This window comes from Vicia villosa, linkage group LG3, assembly GCF_029867415.1.
Source record: "Vicia villosa cultivar HV-30 ecotype Madison, WI linkage group LG3, Vvil1.0, whole genome shotgun sequence".
In the NCBI taxonomy this organism is placed as follows: Eukaryota; Viridiplantae; Streptophyta; class Magnoliopsida; order Fabales; family Fabaceae; genus Vicia; species Vicia villosa.
The window spans coordinates 6,348,810-6,370,714 of record NC_081182.1 but is presented as its reverse complement, the minus strand read 5'-3'; the positions used below and the strand labels follow the sequence as shown (position 1 = coordinate 6,370,714).

Here is a 21,905-nt window from a genome sequence, read left to right as displayed (position 1 = left end):
TGCTTGGATGCAAAGCTGCCAATACTCCCATAGAACAAGTAAAAAGGAGTGAAGACGAGGATGTACCAGCTAATAAAGATAGATATCAAAGTCTAGTAGGAAAACTAATCTATCTAACACACACCAGACCAGACATTGGTTTTGCTGTAAGCATGGCTAGTCGTTATATGTCAAATCCAACTGAAAATGACATGAGAAATGTGAACAGAATTCTCCAATACCTGAAAGGTACGCTGGGCCGAGGACTTTACTTTCAAAAGAACTCAAACAAAGGTATTGAAGTCTACACCGATTCTGATTGGGCGGGATGTTTATCTGACAGGAAATCGACTACAAGCTACTGCACATTTGTATGGGGTAATATGGTAACTTGGAGAAGCAAGAAACAATCTGTTGTGGCCAGGAGTAGTGCAGAAGTAGAATTCAGAGCTATGTCACAAGGTATTTGTGAAGGAATTTGGCTTAAGCGAATGCTAGATGAGATCAAAATTCCTACCAATCACCCCATGAAGATATTATGTGATAACAAGGCTGCTATTAGCATTGCTAAGAACCCGGTACAACATGATAGAACAAAGCATGTGGAGATAGACCGACACTTCATCAAGGAGAAAATTGATCATGAAGTTATAAGTGTTAACCATATTCCATCATGCCAGCAAACTGCAGACATTCTAACAAAAGCCCTTCCAAGGAACATATACGAGAATATCAGATCCAATCTGGGTATGATAGACATCTACCACCCAGATTGAGGGGGAGTGTGGAATAATTAATACAGAATCAAATGATTATGTTTGTACAGCTCATTAAGGATTAGGATTAATGTAATTAATTAGTTATTATTTCCTGTTCTTTTCTGTAATTAGAATCAGCATTCATGGGAAATTAATTCCCTTGATTCTTAGGTCAGATTTCTCTTTCAAATTCTGCCTTATGCAGTCTATAAATACAGCATATGTAATTCTCATCAAATAGAAGAAAATATAAAATATATTTCTTTATTTAGCTTCAGAGAGAAAAAGTGAACTATTAGAAAATAGGGATTACTACAACTTCGTATGGAAAATACATATTCTACAAGAAGAAAATTCTAAGAAACTATTACTATAATAAAAAAAGACTAAATATAAAAAATGAATAAATAGGGAAATTATATGGTTACTTTAACACCACCGTCAAGTTGGTGCATAAATATCTATCATGCCCAACTTGCCTACAAAATAGTTGTTGGAGTTCCGCCTTCATTACAATCCGCCCCTGGTCGCCTAAATTGCGGAATTTGGCTTTCATTGCAGCCTCCAACACCTTCATTATGTTGGGTTTGAAGGGTTGGATTTACTCCCACATTGCTTAGAGATATGACCAATGTTGTGTTTATAAGTGGGGGCAATCTTTAACTTACAAACCTCTTTTGTAGAGATGGGTTAGGCTTAGCCTAAATTATGAGATGGTATCAAACTCTTTCCTATATCACTTGTTGGGCTTTCTGCATCGTCCACGCTTCAGTCTCATTAAGGCCCAAGCGTGAGGGGGTGTGTTGGAAATTGGAATCCCCCTTCATTGCGGTCTACCCCTAGTCGCCTAAATTGCAGCATTTGGCTCGCCTTCATTGTAGCCCCCATCACATTCATTGTGTTGGGTTTGAAGGGGTGAATTTAGTCCCACATTACTTAGAGATATGACCCGTGTTGTGTTTACAAGTGGGGGCAATCCTCACTTTACAAAGCCGGTTTTGTAGGGATGAGTTAGACCCAACCCACACATTATGAGAATACTCATATGTGGGTCAATATTTGGTGAGGGTAGAGTTTGTTGACTTGAATTTACAAATGGTAGACATATGAGGCCGACATTTAATTTCTCTTTTATAAAGTGATGGTCTATCTCAATGTGTTTGGTTCTATCTTGTTGGACTAAATTGTGAGCTATGTTGATGATTGCCTTACTGTCAAAATATAATTTGAGCGGAAGTTCAATCTTTACTTTCAGTTTTTCTAAAATTTTGTGGATCCACAGCCCTTCACAAATACCTTGAGCCATAACTTTAAATTTGGCTTCTGAAGTACTTGCTACCACTCCTTGTTTATTACTTCTCCAGGTTACAAGATTATCCCAAATATAGGTACAATATCTAGAGGTAGATCTTAGATCTGTTACTGATCCTGCCCAATAAGCATCCGTGAATATAGATACATTCCTTTCACTAGTCTTCTTAAAAATAAGCCCTTTCTTGAATTAGCTTTCAAATATCTTAGGATTCTGTAAACAACCTTAAGATGTTCCTCAAAAAGAGAATGCATAAATTGACTTACCACGCTAATTGAGAAAACAATGTCCGATCTAGTATGGGGCAAATAAATTAACCAATACATTCCGATGTCCGCAAGAACCTCTCATTTTTTCCAAAGTTTTGCATTAGGTTTCATGGGAGTATTTGCTGGTCTACAACCACTCATTCCAGTTTCTTTCAAAAGATCTAGACCGAGATCATTGTCGGCACCACCGGTGTCGCTGTTAGCATTGCCACGACACACACTATTGCCGTTGTCGTTACCGCGGCCTCCACTGTTGCTGTTTCGGTTACCGCGGCCTCCGCCATTGCTGTTGCCGTTACTGCGGCCTCCACCGTGGTTGTTGCCAATTATTGGAAAATCATTATCGTCGTTGCACACGGTTGAACCAGTCAAGACTCAAAGACTAGCAGCCATCGAGTAGGATCTTTCGCGATTGAATTGGGTCAGGTCATACGCTGCTAATTTATAGTGGTGAGTATTCCCACAAGTTGTTGTAGTCTAGCAGGAAATATTGGGTTTGAACATAGACCCATGTAAAACAACTGTAATCTTCAATAAAAGTTACAAAATATTTGTAATTTGCATGACATATAATCGCTGCCATTCCCCAAACATTACTATGAATGATATCAAAAGGTTGTGTTACATTCGATTGATGTGTTGGAAAAGGAAGACTTTTACTTTTGCCTAGGTTACAAGGAATGAAGTCAAAACGTATAACATCAAGAGATGAAGTGTGTTTATTTCCAAAAAAAATCATATTTTAGCATGTCATGGAGTACATTAAAATTTGGATGACCAAGTCGTTTATGCCACACTTGATAATCAATGGTTCCAGAATTGAATAAAATAGAAGGTAAAGGAAGACTTGGAAACAAAGATGAATTGAGTGGAAAGAGACACACCCAACTTTAGGCCCCTTCGCGATTATTGTCCTTGATTGGTTCTCTTACACAAGACAACCATATTTTGAGAATTGTATTTGACAATCATTGTCAACTAATTGACCAACAAAAATAAGATTACTAGTGAGACCAGGAGAAACAAAAACATTGGTTAAAGTTGAAGAAATGTCACCGATTGCTGTGATGAGTAATTGATTTCTATCAGCAGTATGTATTTTGAGATTTCTTGAATATTTGGTGATATCAATATATTATTTAGAAACTAGTCAGAGACCCGTGTTGTCGCCCGGGTGCATTATTTGTAGTGTAGTATTTTATGAACGATATGAAAAATGTGAAGTAAAGAAGTTTGACCAAATTGCATTTATAAAATGGAAATTAATCATTTAAATTTTTTTTAACTAATAAGATATTAGTAGTATGAAAATTATGTACTAAGTTAAAATAATGATCCACAAAAAAAAATTAGATTCTAAGTTAAAATAATGATCCACAATTTATTTTTTTTACAAATAAGATATTAGTAGTATGAAAATTAGTTTCTAAGTTAAAATAATGATCCACAAAAAAAATTAGGTTCTAAGTTAAAATAATGATCCACAAATTTTTTTTTTAGAAATAAGATATTAGTAGTATGAAAATTAAGTTCTAAGTTAAAATAATTTCACATGTGAACATTTCAGAAAGACATGAAAATCTACTTTGTTTATTTAGAAAAGAAATCATCTACTAGTGGTGAAAATTTTTTATTCAATTGTGCACTCCTTTTTCAGACTGTATTCAGAAAAAAATTGACATTTGAAAATTAGAATTTTATTTTCAAATAAAGGTAATAATTCGATAGTGATCCGTAAGATAAAAAGTTAGTTGTTTGAATGACTATGTAGTATTATTTAATTTGATAAAATACATTTTTAATGAAAATAAATAAAAAATATGATAAAAAATATTGAATTATTACATTTTAAAATAAAGTAAGAGAGAGAATAGGGAAAGAGTGGGGATATAATGAAGTAAGAGAGAGAATAGAGAAAAGTGAGAATGGATGGTAGAAGTTTTGGTTGTGCCAAGTGTCGAATACTGATTGGAAAATAGAAAAGTGGTAGGGTGCTTTTGTTAGTTACTATTTTATCCAATTTGTAGTGCAAATTATTTTTTAAGAAAGGACAATAATGGAAGTTTGGTCAGTTTTCTAGTAAATGATAGATAATAGATTGAGCTTTGTTGGTCATATGGTTGGAAGCCCCGGAATCAGAGTATCAAGGTGAAGATGATTTACCTGAGAATCCCAAAGTAGAGAATGCTAAAATGATCATTTGGTGAACCATTTGAAGGGTCAAAGTCTGGACAGCAGCAGGCGCATCTTGTTGGACAGCAGTAGATGAATCAGACGAATCAACCGAGATTGTGAAGGCTGATGCATTTCGTTTTGGTAGTGTAGTTGATACTCTTTAATAATGTGTCCATCCTTTTGTTGGGAATCAGAATAATATGAAATAATAATAACACAGCTAAAATTTGAAAGAAGAGTATTGGAATGAGAAGAAACACAATTAATTAAAAAACTCTTGGATGATTGTTAAAACTACAATATGAGTTCTCTGTTTAAAAAGAGTTTCATATACTATAATAAGTGAATACATATTCAGTGTATTCTGCCTAAAATTCTATTTATCTTAGAAACCAATAATTTTTATTACATTGACATTTTCTTTCTACAAAACAAATATGGCTTTATGTCTTCACAATCTCCCACTTAAAGTCATTTTGTTCTCATTCCAATACTCTTCTCTCAAATTTTAGTTGTGTTATTATTATTTCATATTATTCTGATACCCAACAGTGGTTATTGTGAAGACATAAGACCATATTTGTTTTGTAGAAAGAAAATGTCAATGTAATAAAAATCATTGGTTTCTAAGATAAATAGAATTTTACGCAGAATACACTAAATATGTATTCACTTATTATAGTATATGAAACTCATTTTAAACAGAGAACTCATATTGTAGTTTTAACAGTCATCCATGAGTTTTTTAATTAATTGTGTTTCTTCTCATTCCAATACTCTTCTCTCAAATTTTAGTTGTGTTATTATTATTTCATATTATTCTGATACCTAACAGTGGTATCAGAGTCAATGGTTCAATTGTGGGACTGGCTCCTTGTATCGAAAGTCTTTCTGACAATGTGGTGGTCAGGCGGCGTGTCTCGTTGTACTGCCTGCAACGGCGGTACAAGTGTATGTGGATGAAAGAGCTGCTGCTTAGTGGATGGACTCACACTTGAACGGGAGATTGTTGTGTACAAGTGAGTTGTTAGTCCCACATTGTTTGGAAAAGTGGAGGTTGAGCACTTTATAAGTGAGAGAACCCACACACCTATCACCTTAAGGTTTTAGGTGAATTTGTGGTGTATCTTTCACTTGTGTGTTGCTCTTGACCCAATATGGATGTTCCCTACGATGACCCAACACCTTTTTGCAGCATAAGTTTTTTGAGGAGTTGGAGGCGTTCTTGACGTAACAGATCATTGATATACACATCCAATGAGGGTATTGGGTCCTAATGCATTAGCCTGGAGCGGATACCTTCAAAGTCGTATCTCAATTTTATAAGAAATTGATCCGGTTTAACAGTGTCATGAACTAATTGTACCATAATTAAGCCATTGGTACTAAAATTTGAATAAACTATATGATAGAAAGTGATAATTTAATAGGTCTAATTATTCCAATTCGAGAAGGAATATGTCTCCGTAAAAAAGGAGAAAGGCTAGAATTCTTTTATGAATAATTTTTTCATTTCTGTTTGCATGTACAATACTAATATATATAGATAAATATACAAACACAACTACTTCATAAAACTACATCCTAATAATTAAGAGATGGAGTAGTTTCTTAACCAATTCTTAACTCCATAAAACTACCAATAAATATATATATATATATATATATATATATATATATATATATATATATATATATATATGTATCACTAAATTAGTGTATTCAACCCAAAGATTCATGAATTGAGAGTAAAAAAGTGAAATGGAAGTTGTTGCTTGACTGGTTAGGGGCTGTTTAGTAACTAAAACTACGCCTTAGCTCTGGTGTAACGAGAAACTCCTTCAAAGGAGAATCTCCTAGTTGTTACAATACAGACAAATTTTCCCGTATTTCTCTTCTCTTCCTGTTCTTTCTATCTTCCTCACTTGTTATTATGTTTCCCCTTCATATTATGTTTCTGCGGAGCCTAAAAATAAGTTAAAAAGACAGTGCTACTATAAAGCTTCATTTTAATTTATATTATTTCAGGAAGACTTCTATGCTGTTGTGGAGTGGGCGTGCAAGATTGATCCTTTATGCTGCATATCAATGCACGGAATAACAGAACGCTATCTCTCTAGTCAAAAAGCTGATGCAGCAAGATTTGTCCGCCTTATGCTTGGTGACCTTGAGTCTCGGATATCTACAATGTTTACTCGTGTATGTGACTAGCTTTACATAGAATTTCCAATTACATTTAAAAGATTGCGATGTTAATTTAATTCATCTAATTGGAAATCTTTTAGTTTGTTGATGACGCTTGCCATCAGATTGAAAGAAGTGAACGCAATGTTCGACAAAGTGTCCTACCCTACATTCCCAGGTAAAATGGCTCTTTCCCCCAAGAAATCAACATGTTTTAGAATGATAGCTCAGTGTCCACTTTTTAGTTTTTTCCTGTCATACAAAATTTAGAATGTTGAGAAATTTGTTTTGTTTGTTCAGTCCACTGTTAGATGAAACTAAATATGCTATCTAAAGTTGTTGATATCTCTGGAAATATACTGACATGGCATACAAATAGATGAAAGAGAAAGGTTGATGATGATGATGTCGTCAAATTAGCATGTTTGCTTAATTATATGCATATCAAGAATATGTTTATTTGTTTAAATTATCAACTTTATTGATTGCTATCACTTATATTCTTGTAAGAACCCAATAAAATGCGTGCTTAATGTTAAAGAGATAGAAAATTAGATAATGCTTCTGATTCAGCCTTTTGTCTCTTAATAACCGTCACATTTACAACAAAAAAAACGCCCAAGAAAGAGTTATTAATTAATACTATTTGCATCACTTTCATGTTATTATTTTTTACTCGGTATTTTATGATAAAGAAAATCCACTAATTGTTAGTAAGGATAATTTAATAAAATTATCATTCTCTTCATTTTGTATTTTTGATAGAGAAAATACATTAATTGTTAATAAGGATAATTTAATAAAATTATCATTCTCTTTCTTTCGGTTATCACGTATGCATCATATGGAGGGAGTAATATTTCTCTGATATTATATCATATCAACGATTTCTCATTTACGAGTGTACATTGTTGGAGTTTCCGCATTTACTGTGGTCCGTCCCTAGTAGCCTAATTGCGGCATTTGACTTGTCTTCAGTGGAGCCTCTAACATCTTCATTTTGTTGGGTTTGAAGGGGTGGATTTAGTCCGACATTACTTAGAGATATAACCTGTGTAGTGTCTATAAAGCTTGGACAACGCTAGCTTTACAAGACGGTTTTGTATGGATGAGTTTGACCCAACCCAAAATTTAAGATAAATTTTTTTCTTTTTTTTGAAAACTCGGTATCCGGCCCTAGGACCAACTAAATTTAGAGACTAATGTCAGGAATTGTTAGCACCTAGCAGGATTCAAAACAGAAACTTTGAGAGAAATACACTTTGAGGTCTATAGCCTTCTCCAACGGACCAACTCCATTTACGGGTGTACATTTATTTATTCAAATGTAAAGCATGACCATAGACACAAACGCACAACATTAGCATGCACACGCTAACATAATAAATATCTACAATATAGGATAATAGAGAGCATAATAGCTGAAAACATAAAAAATGTTAATCTTGACCATATATGATTTTCGTCAATATTTGATCCTCTCTCTTGTCAGGTGCTCACTTGATCTATCTCTTATATATGTAGTTATATACGTGTGTATGAAAAGCTTAAAGAGAAACATTTCAAAACTAACGACATTTCTTAAATGAAAAACTGAAAATCCTTTTATATGAGTTGTGTCTTTCAATCGTTGATCCTTATTTGAATGTTGATCAACTAGCTAAGTGTTCATGAAGTCTTGTCATGCATCCAAATAATTTAAAAATAATTATTCAATAGGACATTTGACAAGGAGTGTTTGATACATGTCATATGAAGGTAGTATGGATGTCTGCGTAGGAAGTGTACATGCATACTATTTTTTACAATACATGCTTCATCAAGAAGTGTACATGCTTCATCAACCACTATTTTTTAAATAATTAAATGTGTTGACATGTCAGTGTCGCGTTTGGTGTCAGTGTTTCATAGATTGAAGTTGATAAGCTGCCTCCATATTGAAACCAACTGCACTGTTTAGTTCCAATTTATTTAATGTCTCAAGTGAGTCTCCAACCTTAAGTAATGTTTTAATTGTTATCTTATAGATTTGCAACCCTTGCAACACGGATGGAGCAGTACATTGCTGGACAGTCCAGGGATTTGGTTGACCAAGCGTACACCAAATTTGTAAGTGATTCCTTTTATGCTCTGCGTTGTTTTGTGCTATCTCATATTGAACTTCCATGATAGATATGTTAATTTTAATGTACTTGGTTTCCTAAAATTAAGAATATTATAATAAATCTAGTTAATCACCCTACCACTCTTGAATATGTTTATCTATGTATTTTTCCTTCATAATTGAGGTTGCAGGAGAAGAAATAAAGTTAATGTGCTGTTCTTTTTCATGCTTGTGGTGCATTTAATTGGAAGAACCCCCAAGCTTTTTCTTTTCATTTTGATAACATTTAGTTAGAGTTGAGTAGTTTGGGTTTAGGTGTGGGTGCCAAGGTGCCAACCTAATTGGGATGTCTGTGCCTTCATCTTTTGCTTCGCTTTAACTTTTTGCTTAAAAAAAATTGGGATATATTGCAAGAATTATGTTAAATATGCTTGGATCTCAACACCAAAAGCTATCTCAAAGGGTGAGGTTTCCCTCACATATTTATACATTCAACAGTCCGGGAACCTAAACAATGTGCGACTTCAAACAATTCCAACAACACAACTATCAACAACTTATAATCCTATTGTTTCTGTTTGTGAACATTCTTCAAGGTTGAATAGTGTCCTTGCATCTATATAAGTTTATGCTTTTGACTTTTGAGAGGGTTCATTTTTTCATGATAGTCTCCTTGCATCTACGTAGCTTATGCCTCTGACTTTTGAGAGGCTTCCTTGTTTCTTTTGACAATAGGTGATTACCCAATTGTCTTATTCTTCATTCTTATTTTCTCTTATGCTACACCTGCTGTAAAGAATACAATGTCATTTAATAAGCGGACAAAAAATACCTGCAGTACCGTAGGTGTTGTTTCCACCAAAAAAACACCTTTTGCATATAGTTATGGCTATGGACAATTATGAACATTTTTGGCGAAGAACAACATCCATAGTAATTTGGTAAAATTTGTCCTAAATAAATAATAATTAATTTGATTATGAAAATGCCATAATGTTTTCAAATATTTAAATAGGAAAAAAATGATTTGTTTTATTGTTTCCTATACCCTTGTTGGACCGTAATGAAGAACTGATACTCTTAAGTCATCTGCATTGAGTTGATTAATACCAAGGGTGATTTCAATTGTTTGTTGCTTACTCTCTTGCTTGCAGTCCAAGTATTCAATATTTCTTTTTTGTTTTTTGTTCATCACTTTGTTTTCTTGTCATCTGTTTCAATAATACGTAACTAATATTGGCATATTGTTTTCTGATGGGTTTGTCCCTTCACAGGTTAGCATAATGTTTGTAACTTTGGAAAAACTTGCACAAACAGAGCCAAAGTATGCAGATATATTTCTTATAGAGAACTATGCTGCTTTTCAGAATAGGTTTGTTACCATTTCCCATGCAAAGAGGAAGCTCAAGTTTGCTTCAATTTTCCCTGTATGTTAAGTTGATTCTGTACAAGAAAACACAGATTTTCACTTGTTATTTTGTTCATTTTGCTCAGTTTGTATGACCTAGCCAATGTGGTGCCTACTTTGGCCAAGTTTTATCATCAAGCTAGTGAAGCGTATGAGCAATCATGCTCGCGCCATATTAGCATGATTATCTATTATGTAAGTATTGAATCTCTATTTTGTTCTGGTCGTTGACCATACTCGAATTTATACCTTGTTAGAAATATCTCTTATCCTTTTTTTTCCTTGGAAAGCAATTTGAACGCCTTTTCCAGTATGCTCGAAGGATTGAGGACTTGATTTTCAATAATGTTTCACCTGAAGAGGTTTGTTTGTTTTAATAATCTTTCATATATCTTGCTTTACATCATTTGAATATATTGGAGTTTTTTCATTAAACAAGTTGTTTGCAATGTTTCTCCTACATTATAGAACTAATCAATGATGTTCAATTCCAAAAATCCTTACTGGGCATCAATTATAAAGTATGGAAATGAAAGGTGTGGTATATTATTACACTAATAGTTGAGTTATCCTTGAAGTATTAGCAATGAAAAGCATACTAACTTAATGTGTTCGCTTGTCATTAATTACTCATTTTCATTCATGTTAGTCTATAGATGGGCTCCTCTCTATTTATTCTTAGTGTAATCTGAGACAGAAGTATCAGCTTCCTTGTCCATATTCATATTTTTTCATTTCGTTTCCTGATTTTGCATTAGAGTATATGCTAGATATGCTGTTGGGCTTCTTGCATTGTCCAAGCTCATTGGGTTTGGGGTTAGAATATTGCTTTAATTGCAGTCACCCCTAACCGCCTTAATTGCAAAATTCAGGTTGTCGTATATCGCAACTTCCAACAACTTCTTTGTTGGGTGAGAGGATAGGTGTGGGTTTAGTCCCTTATTGCCTAGAGATATGACTTTATTAAGGCTTATAAAATTTGGGTAGTTTTCATCTTATAAGTCGGTATTGTAGGTTTGAATTGGGTCCAACCCAAATTCTAAGATGTTACATGAGCATTGAGCTTCTAAATTCTAAGATGTTAGACACCCTATTAATTACTTAAAATCTTCACTAGTAAACTTAGGTAATAAGTACCACTAGTCTTTTTACCCTTCCTTTCATAAACCCTCCATATTTTTAGGTTCTCCTATAATACTCTTATCAGTAGTTGCCCAGCAATCAAAATCACTCAAATATTTCTCATTTTCCATAATCTAAATCTCCAAAACTTATCTTCTCAAGTTTACTATGATCTCCATCTTCAAATGGACGTGACATCTATCATGTCTTTTAATTTAATTTATTTATTCTCTTTTGCTCAAAAGTTACAAACAGAGTGACTGTACGGCTACGCCATTATATGAATTGAATGATTTTACATTTGCACCTCAAAGTTGTCATTTGTGTTTACTTTCTTATGTAAGAAATAGATAACTGAACTTGACATCTACATCCTGATATTTCACTTTCCTTCAATTTTTTGTGTTATACATCAATTTCAGATTCCTTTCCAGCTTGGGCTGTCAAAAGTGGATTTTCGGAAGATGCTAAAAGCCAGTTTGTCTGGGGTAAGTCTATCTTTTTTTATAACCCTTTTGCAAGTTGCATAATTTGTGAATTGTCTTTGTTTTTATAAATAGATGGACAGATCCATTGGTGCAATGTATAAGAAATTGCAGAAGAATTTGACTTCAGAGGAACTGTTACCTTCCTTGTGGGATAAATGCAAGGTATGCATATTCGATTCCAGTTGACAGTAAATCCCCCTATATTATATACAACAAGGACGAACCAAAAAATCATGAAGTAAATATTTCCAATGCCAAATTTAAAGGTCTTATGATTGCTCTGTAGCTAAGAGAATTACTAATGCACTTCTACTAACTTTGAAGATGCGTATAAAAAATGAATCTGTGTATTGAATGCTCAGACATTTACTAGTCCCCAACATTATAGTATGTGTTTCAAATTACTATAGGTCCATAATAGTTTGTTTCTAGACGTGTATACTATGTTTGGGTATCATAAAACAAACACCAAAGAAGGGGAATGGTCTAGAGATCCCATCGTTTGGATATTTTACGAGGCAATGGAACAATTTTCGCATTCCACATTCCGCCTAAATCGGATGGAAAAAAATGGTGGTAAATGATAGAATGAAATGAAATGGATACCGCTACATCCGATTTGAAGTAATCTAAACAAGGGAGCCGTATTCTAGTCCATTTCATAACATTCCATTCTACCACATTTCATATTCATGTTCTCATGGCTTAATTGGTACATATTGAAGTTCTGATTTTCGTTTCCTAAAACTATGGCAGAAGGATTTTATTGATAAGTATGACAGTTTTGTCCAACTTGTGGCCAAGATTTACCCTGCTGAGTCAGTACCTTCTACACAAGAATTGAAAGATCTTTTAGCTAACATGTAAAGGTTTATCCGTGTCTACATTTTGTCACTCTTTTTAGTAAGATGAAATGTAATTTATTTAATGAAGTGCATTTATATGCTTTAATTACTTGAAACAAGCATTGTAATGCATCATCTTGAGAATGTGCTGAGTACATATATCCAATCTCGTGTGTAGTTTCATCTTTCCATTACATTTTGATATTAATTATTTTAATTATTTTGGTGGGGTATTGAAAGTGGAAACCTCTCCCAAAGAAGCAATGTTTTAGAAGCAATATTCTCATCATGATATGAGTCTCCATCTTCTTCAACATACTGCATATTGTTCTCCATATTGTCTAAAACACTTGCTTGTCATTATTGTCTAAAACACTTGCTTGTCATTTTTACTAGTGAGACTAGGATCTTCATCTTCGTCGGTGATTACTTCAGATTTATCATAATTAACAATCACATTTATGGTTTTCATCATTCATTTTATGCATTTATTATACACATGATATGCCTTGTTATTGATGAAATACCACCAAGAAGATGCCTTCGTCACTCTTAGGATCAAGCTTTCGTCTTTTCTCCTAATAAGCAAGTATATATCAAATACTCCCAAAAACATGAAAATATTTCATATTTGGCTTGCTCCCTCTCCATATTTCATAATGAGTAACCTTGGTACCTTGTCGCATTGTTACCCGCTTGCAAATTTGACACACAATATTCATTACTTTTGCCTAAAAGTGATACGAAATATTTTTGGAATGAAGTATAAATTTAGCCATTTCTTGCAAGGTACGATTCTTCCTCTAAACAAAGTCATTCTACTAACGTGTGACGATAGCAGAAAACTCATGAGCTATCCCTTCAGTATTGCAAAAGGTAGAGAGAAATTAGACTTCTCAAATTCCCTTCTATGAGCACTTTAAATATGAATGATATTCCCAATTTCTTCTCTTTTTCATGTTGTAGACAATGACAAAAGAGATTAAAAATGGCGAAGGTATCATACTTCTCACGAATAAATTTAATTCTTATGTATTTGGAGTAATCATCAACATAAACAAAGACATATCTTTTTCTTCTAAGACTCTCAACTTGCATAGGTCCTATGATATCCATACGAAGTAAATCAATCATACTTGTAGTGGTTAGATTTTGAACCTCTTTGTGTGACATTTTGATTTTTTTCCCACCTGGAAATCACCACAAATTTTACTGTCTTCGATCTTGAGATTGGGTATTCCAACAATAGCCTTTTAAGAAATAATATTCCTCATCTTTCAGTTCCATATCTTAGTTTCTTTTGATATAAGATGTAAAACAAAGACAATCTTTGAATTGGATGATTCACATGTATAACGAATTCCCTTCATTCTTTTGAAGATTTTCCCATACTAAGAATTTCGTCAAGACTTTCAAATCTAGAACTCAACAGCGAACAGACTTGGCCGCCCTCTAGTTTGGAATTGAGATGTCCAACTTCTTTCTTCAACTCTAATATAGTGACCATGAGACAAATTTTGTCTTAAAGAATGACTTCAATCCTTTTCTTATGCTTTTCTACAGCTTGAGATTCTTCATCCCATTTAAGATACATAATTGTGTAAGCTTCATCAAGAGCATCATCAGAAAGATCATCATCACTAATATCTACATTATCATCGTGTAGCATAGAGTTTGAACTATCTTTGATGCTAGTTCTGAATGCCACAACATTTTTAGTTTAATCTGATTCATTTTCTTCATGAGATTCATCATCTGAGAAACAAAGTTTTGGTGATCTTATCTATCTAATGAATGGAGAGTCCATTTTGAAATTGTTCCACCTGCAATCCCGGTAAACCAATGGATAAAGTACATTATATATTTGATTTTGAAGATTGGCGACTTACCCATTTAATGACTTTGGCACTCGATATTAAAACTATGGGTATTGTACTCTAGGGTCAAGTGAATTCCATAATAGACGCATGTTAGCATGCCAACCTTCTTTCCCCTTTTAAGACAGGACCTATCCAAAAATAAAATTCAATACTTATTGGTCGTGAATATCTGAAAAGGATAAATCACCCTGTGGATCTCTTTATTTGCTTCAAAACAAATAGGCTCGGTCAACGATAATATGGATTATCGATATTTGGGGATCTTATCAAATGAAAGATCCCCTAATATTGACTAGAGACGAAGAGAAAGAAAGTATTTATTTTATTTCATTATTTAGTTAAACCAATCGTTCATTATTGGAACATATAGTAACAACCATCTCGTTTGGGAAAAGCCATTTTTTCTCAATAATGTTTTTGTGATTTGAGCCAATAGGGTTCAGTTAGATAGGAACATATTTGAGAAATATTGATAACTCTCATATAGAGTATTAGAACAAAAAAAATCATTTGATACTGAACTATTAGTTTAAACCATCTCTCACGATTTATTAACAATTCTAAATTTTGTTCTTGCATGTTCTTCCTAAATGAGACTCATCATCTGAGAAAGTGACATTATAGCTCTTTCTCAATTTCCTTAGGAAATTTGGGCATTCAGCCTGAATATGTCCAAACCCTTCACATTCACGACATTGGATTCCTTTTTCTTTGTTAGGACAATTGAAGTTTTATCTTTCACCATCTTTTCCTCAATGCTGAAAGTTACCATTATGGAAATTCTTCTATTCATTGTCTTTGACATTGGTAGAGACATTATTCCCAAATCTCATGTCTAATCTTTTCGACCTTGCTAAATTTTTTAGCAAGCATGACAATGGATTCAGTGAGATTTTCCTCAACATTGTGTTCTATTTGGTCTTCATTATCTTTAGTATCCACTTTGAACGCTACACCTTTACTCTTTTTTTAATATTTGTCATCAATGACCATCTCAAAAATGAGTAAAGTGCCAATAAGTTCATCAATTTTTAGTGTGGTTACATTTTGCGCTTCTTCAATGGGTGTAACCTTCATGTCAAACCTCTTGGAAAACATTGAAATTGGAAATAGTTTCATCTTCACACGTCTTTAAATTTTTGAACATTGTGGTAAGAAGTTGAAGTCTTGACATACGGACTTTGGATGTAACTTCATGAGAAACTTCAAGTGTTTCCCAAGCCTCCTTAGCACTAGTGCATACATTAATGGTTCTGAAGATATTTTTGTCCACTCCATTGAAAATAGCATTAAGAGAACGAGAGTTTTCAAGCGCAACTATATCTTTAAAAAGTGTCCAATTTTTTTCAAGATTCACAGACTCAGTATTGTCTTCAGCTACAATCTTTAGATGAGTCCATCCATTGATGAATGCTTTCCAAATCTTGCTATTCATGGACTCCAGAAAGGTAATCATGCGATCATTCAAATATTCAAAATTAGTACCATTAAGAATCGATGGTCGATTAACCGACCCTCATTCTTTGGCATTGTCCATCTTGAATGGAATAAAAACTTTGGAGCACACCCAACTAGAATAGGGTGTCTGCTCTGATACCAATTAAAATTTAGTTCGGTTAGTAGGAAGATGTCACACACAAAGTTAAGATAATGTGTGAGACAATATGATCTGGAAAAAACGATTAGTAAACACATAAAATAAATAACACAAATAATTGGTAGCTCAATTTGGTACAATGTCATCTACGTCTAGTGGGTTGTAGCTCAAAGAAAGGAAATTCACTAATTCAAGTAGTCAATAGTCCACAACGGGTCTCATCTGAACTCTCCTAATTCACTATCATATACCTAATACTACCGATGAATTTCAACTCAGGTTCTTTTGGATTTGAGATCCCATCACTTTCACATAAACACTCTCCCAAGTGTTTGTAAGAACTAATTATATGAAAAGTGATTCAAATTACAATTAAAGACCAAGTATGTTATCCTTTTAAAATAAGAAAGACACTCAAGAATAAAGAATTACACACGAAAACATGAAGACTCTCTTAAACAAAATATAGCACGTACAAGTCTATCTTCGAACAAGGAGAACCTTCTCATTAAATAGCAAACACGGTTCAACGAAAAGCCTAGTAGGGTTTAACCTAAAACCAATTGAATAAAAAAACAACAAATCAAATCTTCTTCATTAAAACCAAATCCAAATCTTTCTTTAAATCATATCCGATTAAATCTTATTCAAACATATTTGTCTTAAAAATACTTTTCCTGAAGTGAATCTCATATTAATTTGAAATAGAATCAAATCTTGTAATAAATGTTGAAGTGAAACAAACAAACAAGGTTGTGCACGCCAATTCTAAATTTAGATAAGATGTCTCAGACCTAATCAAGATTGAATTGAAATAGAATCAAATCTTATAATAAATGTTGAAGCGAAACTAACAGACAAAGTTGTGCACGCCAATCCTAAACTTAGATAAGATGTCTCACACCAAATCAAAATGTTTTATTTAACAAATTATCTACAAAATTAATCAATCAAATGTAATAATACAAGAAAAATCATATTCGTTCTAGTAGATTCCAAAATACTCATAAGGAATATTTAGAATTCTAACAAAACTTATGACTTTTACAATACTAAGTCTTTTAGTAAAATAAAATAATTTTTTTGATAAATGGTTAATATATATATATATATATAATTTTGGAAATAAAAAATTAGCTATCAAATATGCTCAACAAAACCGGTTCTGCTGAACCATAACCAAACCACGCCCCCTTTTCAACCTAACCCGTTTTCTTTTGTGGCAACTCAAATAAATCCACCTTGGTCTAAATCCGCTCTCACCATTTTTTTGCATTAGCATCACCTTCAATGAAGATGAAAATTGAAAATCGAGAAGGTGAAGAAGAAGAAGAAAAGATTTCCATTTGATTTAAATATGAAAAAGCGGTTCCATTGTTCAGTTCTCAACTGAACCGGTTCGACCGGACAAAACATAGATCCATTTATAAAAATATAAGAAAAACCAAAATTCACACGAAGCATGATTTTGTTGGGAGAGTGCTGTTTCACTCTCACCAAACCTCGATTTCTCCGACCCAACGCCGATTCAGTTTCCAACGACCATAGAAGAAGAATCAAAAGCGTGCAATGTTTACGAAGATGCGAGCTCATAGATTTTCATCAAGAATTGATTCCTTACGAAGTAGCATGGTCTTTACAAAAACACATTGTTAAGCAAAAGAAATCACAGATTCAAAACGAAGGAGATTGCGACGATACTCTCATTGTTTTGCAACACCCTTCTGTTTTTACATTGGGTACCGCTAGTTCCAACGATAACCTCAATTTTGACATTAAAAATCCTCCCTTTCATGTTCATCGTACCGAACGTGGCGGTGAAGTTACATACCATGGTCCTGGTCAGGTATGTTCCTGTTTCAAATTTTGTTTGTATTTTGTTTTTTTTCACTGTGTTGGGTTTAGGGTTTTGGAATTTGGTATTGAATAGTTAATGTGTTTTGGGTTTGCAGTTAGTGATGTATCCAATTATCAACCTTAGAAAACACAAAATGGATCTTCATTGGTATCTCAGAAAACTTGAAGAGGTTGTTATTGGTGTTTTGTCTTCAACGTTTTCTATTCATGCTTCTCGGGTGGAAGGTTTAACTGGTGTTTGGGTTGGTAAGTAAGTCTCTACAAACTGAATTACTAAATTACTAATTTTTGACAATTTAGTTATTTTGACGTGTTTATGGAAATAAGTTGGAAATAGCTTATGATCATGTCATAAACTGTTTTTATAAGTTCTTTCAAACATTATCAGAAGTGGTTATATCAGTAGATAAGCTCAATTCAGTATACTGCAACCTATCATGATTGTTAGAGGTTATTCAAATTGTGCTAGAATTTGTTATGTTTTAACTTTTAAAACAAATGTTGAAATTTTAACTGTTTTTCCTTATTCTTCATTACATCTTTGTATTTCAGGAAATGAGAAAGTGGCAGCTATGGGCATAAGAGTGGCACAATGGGTAACCTACCATGGCTTAGCACTCAATGTCACGACGGATTTGAGTCCCTTTAAATGGATCGTCCCGTGCGGAATACGCGACCGTCAAATTGGGAGTATCAAAGGGTTGTTGAGAGAAGCTCGGTCATCATGTAATGATCATGGAACATCTGATTTGCATGGTTTGGATGATGAGAGTCTTATTCATATTACTCATAAGTCCTTAATTGAAGAGTTCGCAAAAGTGTTTCAGCTTGAGTATCATTATAAAACTATTTCTATACCCATGTTGTGTGAAAGTGAAGGAAAGGAAGTTATGTACCAAAAAAACAGAAAACTTGAATTGTTGTAATGCACATAGACACATAGCTTATTTAGTTTTTTTTTTATAGATATGGCCAGATTAAAGATCTTCAATCTTGCAATCAAACACACTTGTTATTCTATGTTGTGTTCTAGGAGACCAATTGCTTGTGTATAAGGGTATGAGAGATTGACAACATTATAAACAAACTTCTGTAACAATCTTAACAAAAGGAAGAGAAAACAATGATGTGATATTTTGAATTATTATATTATTTAGTAGATTCTCCATTGTAGCACATGAAATTGTATTTTGAATTATGATACTATTTAGTAGGATTGTAATTTCCATCAGGTTTTGAATGTTGTCTATCACTTGCAAATGTGGTTCAGAACTTAAGATAATATCAACCAACTTGTGAATTGTGATTCAAATTTTCATATGCTTAGGTAGCAGCAAGTTATATTTTTCAAAATTTTATGAAGGGGAAACTATATTGTTCCATGTGCTATTATGTACTTCCTTTGGTGATATGAAATACATAGAAAAGATAATGCTGATCAATTGTTTTGTCTACAAACAAACAAGATAATCGAAAGAAGCCATTTTTTTTCTCGGTAACTGATGATAGTTAAGTTAAAACAGAAATGAATTACAATGACACAACTTTTATGAAACGCCTTACAAATGTTATACAATTCCGAATATATACAACACTCTACATTTGATACAAAACTCAGTAGTTTTCTGCTACTGGCCTAGAAGGGAATAGCCTCAAAAGAAATGTCATCAATGACCAGAGGCACACGATTCCCAGTAACTGGAAGATCACCATCATTCCAAACAAAGTTCCACTTCGCTCTAGTACTTCAGGTGACGCTGGTAGGTTTTTCATAGAGTACATCAACTTATCGGTGAAAGTAGCGGCTTTTGTAAGCTGAAAAAGTCTGTATACCTGGCAAATCAATTCTGAAGGTTATAAAAAGCTACTCATTCGTGGTAAAAGCCAAGTTTTTGTTACTCTTTTTCGATCAGTAGATTTATCAAGCAGCATTAAATCTTAAATCAACTTGAAATCAAACAGATACATTATAGACAAACCTCAAATATAATAGGGACTAGAGGCCAGCACGACGACCCGCGCTTTTCCAAATATCTCTCAAATGCAAATTGAGCAAAACAGCCAACTACAAAGGGAGCTATAGCAACAACCGCGGCCATGCGAACCACTGACCAGGTCACGTACAAAAGAAGAAGAGGAACAGTAATCTTCAAACCCGTTGTGAGGAAAACAGAGGTTATGTGTCCTTTGAGGCCAGTGATGAGACCCCACCTTTTAGAGCTGTACTGCAAATATGGCCTCTGGACACGATCAGCCACCCCCAAAAAGGTTGCAAGTCCAATATAGAACAGTGCCTCGGAAGAGATTGAAGTTACAATATCTGCATTTTATTGGTGACAGAAATTTGTATAAGAGATACTTCTCCCTCGCAATTTACAAGGTTCTTACCATGACATTTGCATAACCGCGTCTAGACTTCTTTAAAAAGGCCACTATCTATTAGAACAAACAAGCAAGAAACCAATTTAGAAAAGTTTGTTATTCTTCTAGGACAAGTATGCTTCTTACTTTCATCATAGGTCTAAAGAAAATTTCTAACGCGACTAGATTTGTGATAAGCAGATTCTACACAAAGGTTCATAACAGAGTGCAATAGCACAAGCCATTCAGAATTCCAAAACACAGCTATCATTGCACAAAGATAACAACAAATAATGTCAGTGGTCATTACAGAACCAGAGAGTTACATTGGAACATATAATTTTTATCACTCTAAAGAAATGATTTGGTATACCTAAGGCTTCGATAAAACTTAATGAGACGGTCTATTATTAATAGTCTTTGAAGTTTCAATATCATTCAGCCACACTATCAAGGCAATCATTAATTTGGCATTTAACACCAGCAAAAAATCTTAACAATGTATTATCATAATATTGACGAAAAAGAGCAGCAGCAGCCACTATGAAGCACGGACATCGGAAACATGGCACCGACATTGACACGTCAACGCCGATAATAATTTGAAAAAATAAATAAATGAAACGTAATGACAAGTGCCGGTGTTAATTTCGGACACCGACACTGACATGAACACACCGCACCTTTTTTTCAGAGGTGTCGGTGCTACATATAGCATATAAACACATTCGGATAGTCATTTCACAGTTTTACTTCCTGTAAGACAAACTATTATCAACCAATTTCAAGCACGACAGTAAGATAATAACATATAGAGTTCTATCATAAATACCTTTTAAAATCAAACCATTAAAATAAGCGTCAACAACAGTGCCAATGAAGAACTGTGGCAGAATCAAAGATGATATGAATGCAATAGGACCCCAGACCCAGAAGTAAGAGCTATCCTCTTGTGTGATTGGAGCAAATTCCAATTTCCCTTCTTCAACAGATTGGTGTGTCAACCCATAAAAAGAGACAGAACCTGATTTACCATGAAACGGTTCCACTTCCACCGCATTAACAGGAACACTAGAACTTTGTGACGATTCAACTTCCAAAGCACCATTTACAGAGGAATCAGTAACATGTACAAGAGTCCTTTGAAAGTTGTTCAATCCCACCCCTTTTAAGTCTGAAATCAAAACAAAACAAAAATAAAATTTTGAATGGTTTGTGATATAAATAAAAACCAAAATGCTAAAAAAAAAAAAGAAGACAAAAATCTTACATTTTGATGCTTTTTCAAACCCAAATTTCTGTCTCTGATGTCTGAATAGAGCGTTTGTTTGAATTGCTTGATTACTGACACGATGATGTTTGGATAATTGAAGTGGTTGAGAGGGAAGAGCGCAACAAAGAGTTTGAAGTTCCATCACATGAATTTTTAGGGTTTTGAGGATATAATTCTTGCTCCTAAAACCCTTTGCAAGGGATTATTAATATTTTGTAATAATATTTAAGTGATATATAGTTTGAATCTACGGTTATACTATACATATTTTTATTTATTTATTTATGTTACTG

General features: G+C 33.7%; 3 protein-coding genes across 5 annotated transcripts in view; 2 read left to right on the top strand and 1 right to left on the bottom strand.

Annotated features, from left to right (window-relative positions):
* The window catches only part of LOC131660164 (exocyst complex component SEC3A-like), a 29,694-nt gene extending 16,891 nt beyond the window's left edge, over positions 1–12,803 (top strand). For all 3 annotated transcript variants that reach the window (XM_058929326.1, XM_058929327.1, XM_058929328.1), the window contains 9 exons: positions 6,522–6,692; positions 6,779–6,855; positions 8,705–8,786; positions 10,056–10,153; positions 10,276–10,384; positions 10,480–10,551; positions 11,734–11,799; positions 11,872–11,961; positions 12,556–12,803. In XM_058929326.1, coding sequence (XP_058785309.1) covers positions 6,522–6,692; positions 6,779–6,855; positions 8,705–8,786; positions 10,056–10,153; positions 10,276–10,384; positions 10,480–10,551; positions 11,734–11,799; positions 11,872–11,961; positions 12,556–12,666 — 876 coding nt within the window. In that variant the 3' untranslated portion in view covers positions 12,667–12,803. The remainder of the gene's footprint in view (positions 1–6,521; positions 6,693–6,778; positions 6,856–8,704; positions 8,787–10,055; positions 10,154–10,275; positions 10,385–10,479; positions 10,552–11,733; positions 11,800–11,871; positions 11,962–12,555) is intronic.
* A 4,588-nt stretch (positions 12,804–17,391) lies between these two features.
* LOC131660163 (octanoyltransferase LIP2p, chloroplastic-like) lies at positions 17,392–19,125 on the top strand. Its single transcript, XM_058929325.1, has 3 exons — positions 17,392–17,967; positions 18,074–18,224; positions 18,531–19,125. Exons 1-3 carry the CDS (start codon positions 17,584–17,586, stop codon positions 18,902–18,904), a joined length of 909 nt encoding a protein of 302 aa, XP_058785308.1. The 5' UTR covers positions 17,392–17,583; the 3' UTR covers positions 18,905–19,125.
* Positions 19,126–19,489: 364 nt separating this feature from the next.
* LOC131660162 (uncharacterized) lies at positions 19,490–21,805 on the bottom strand. Its single transcript, XM_058929324.1, has 4 exons — positions 21,610–21,805; positions 21,172–21,513; positions 19,958–20,298; positions 19,490–19,811 (listed from the first exon to the last, which is right to left on the bottom strand). The coding sequence occupies exons 1-4, from the start codon at positions 21,752–21,754 to the stop codon at positions 19,593–19,595; spliced, it is 1,047 nt and encodes a 348-aa protein (XP_058785307.1). The 5' UTR covers positions 21,755–21,805; the 3' UTR covers positions 19,490–19,592.
* Between the last annotated feature and the right edge of the window lie 100 nt (positions 21,806–21,905).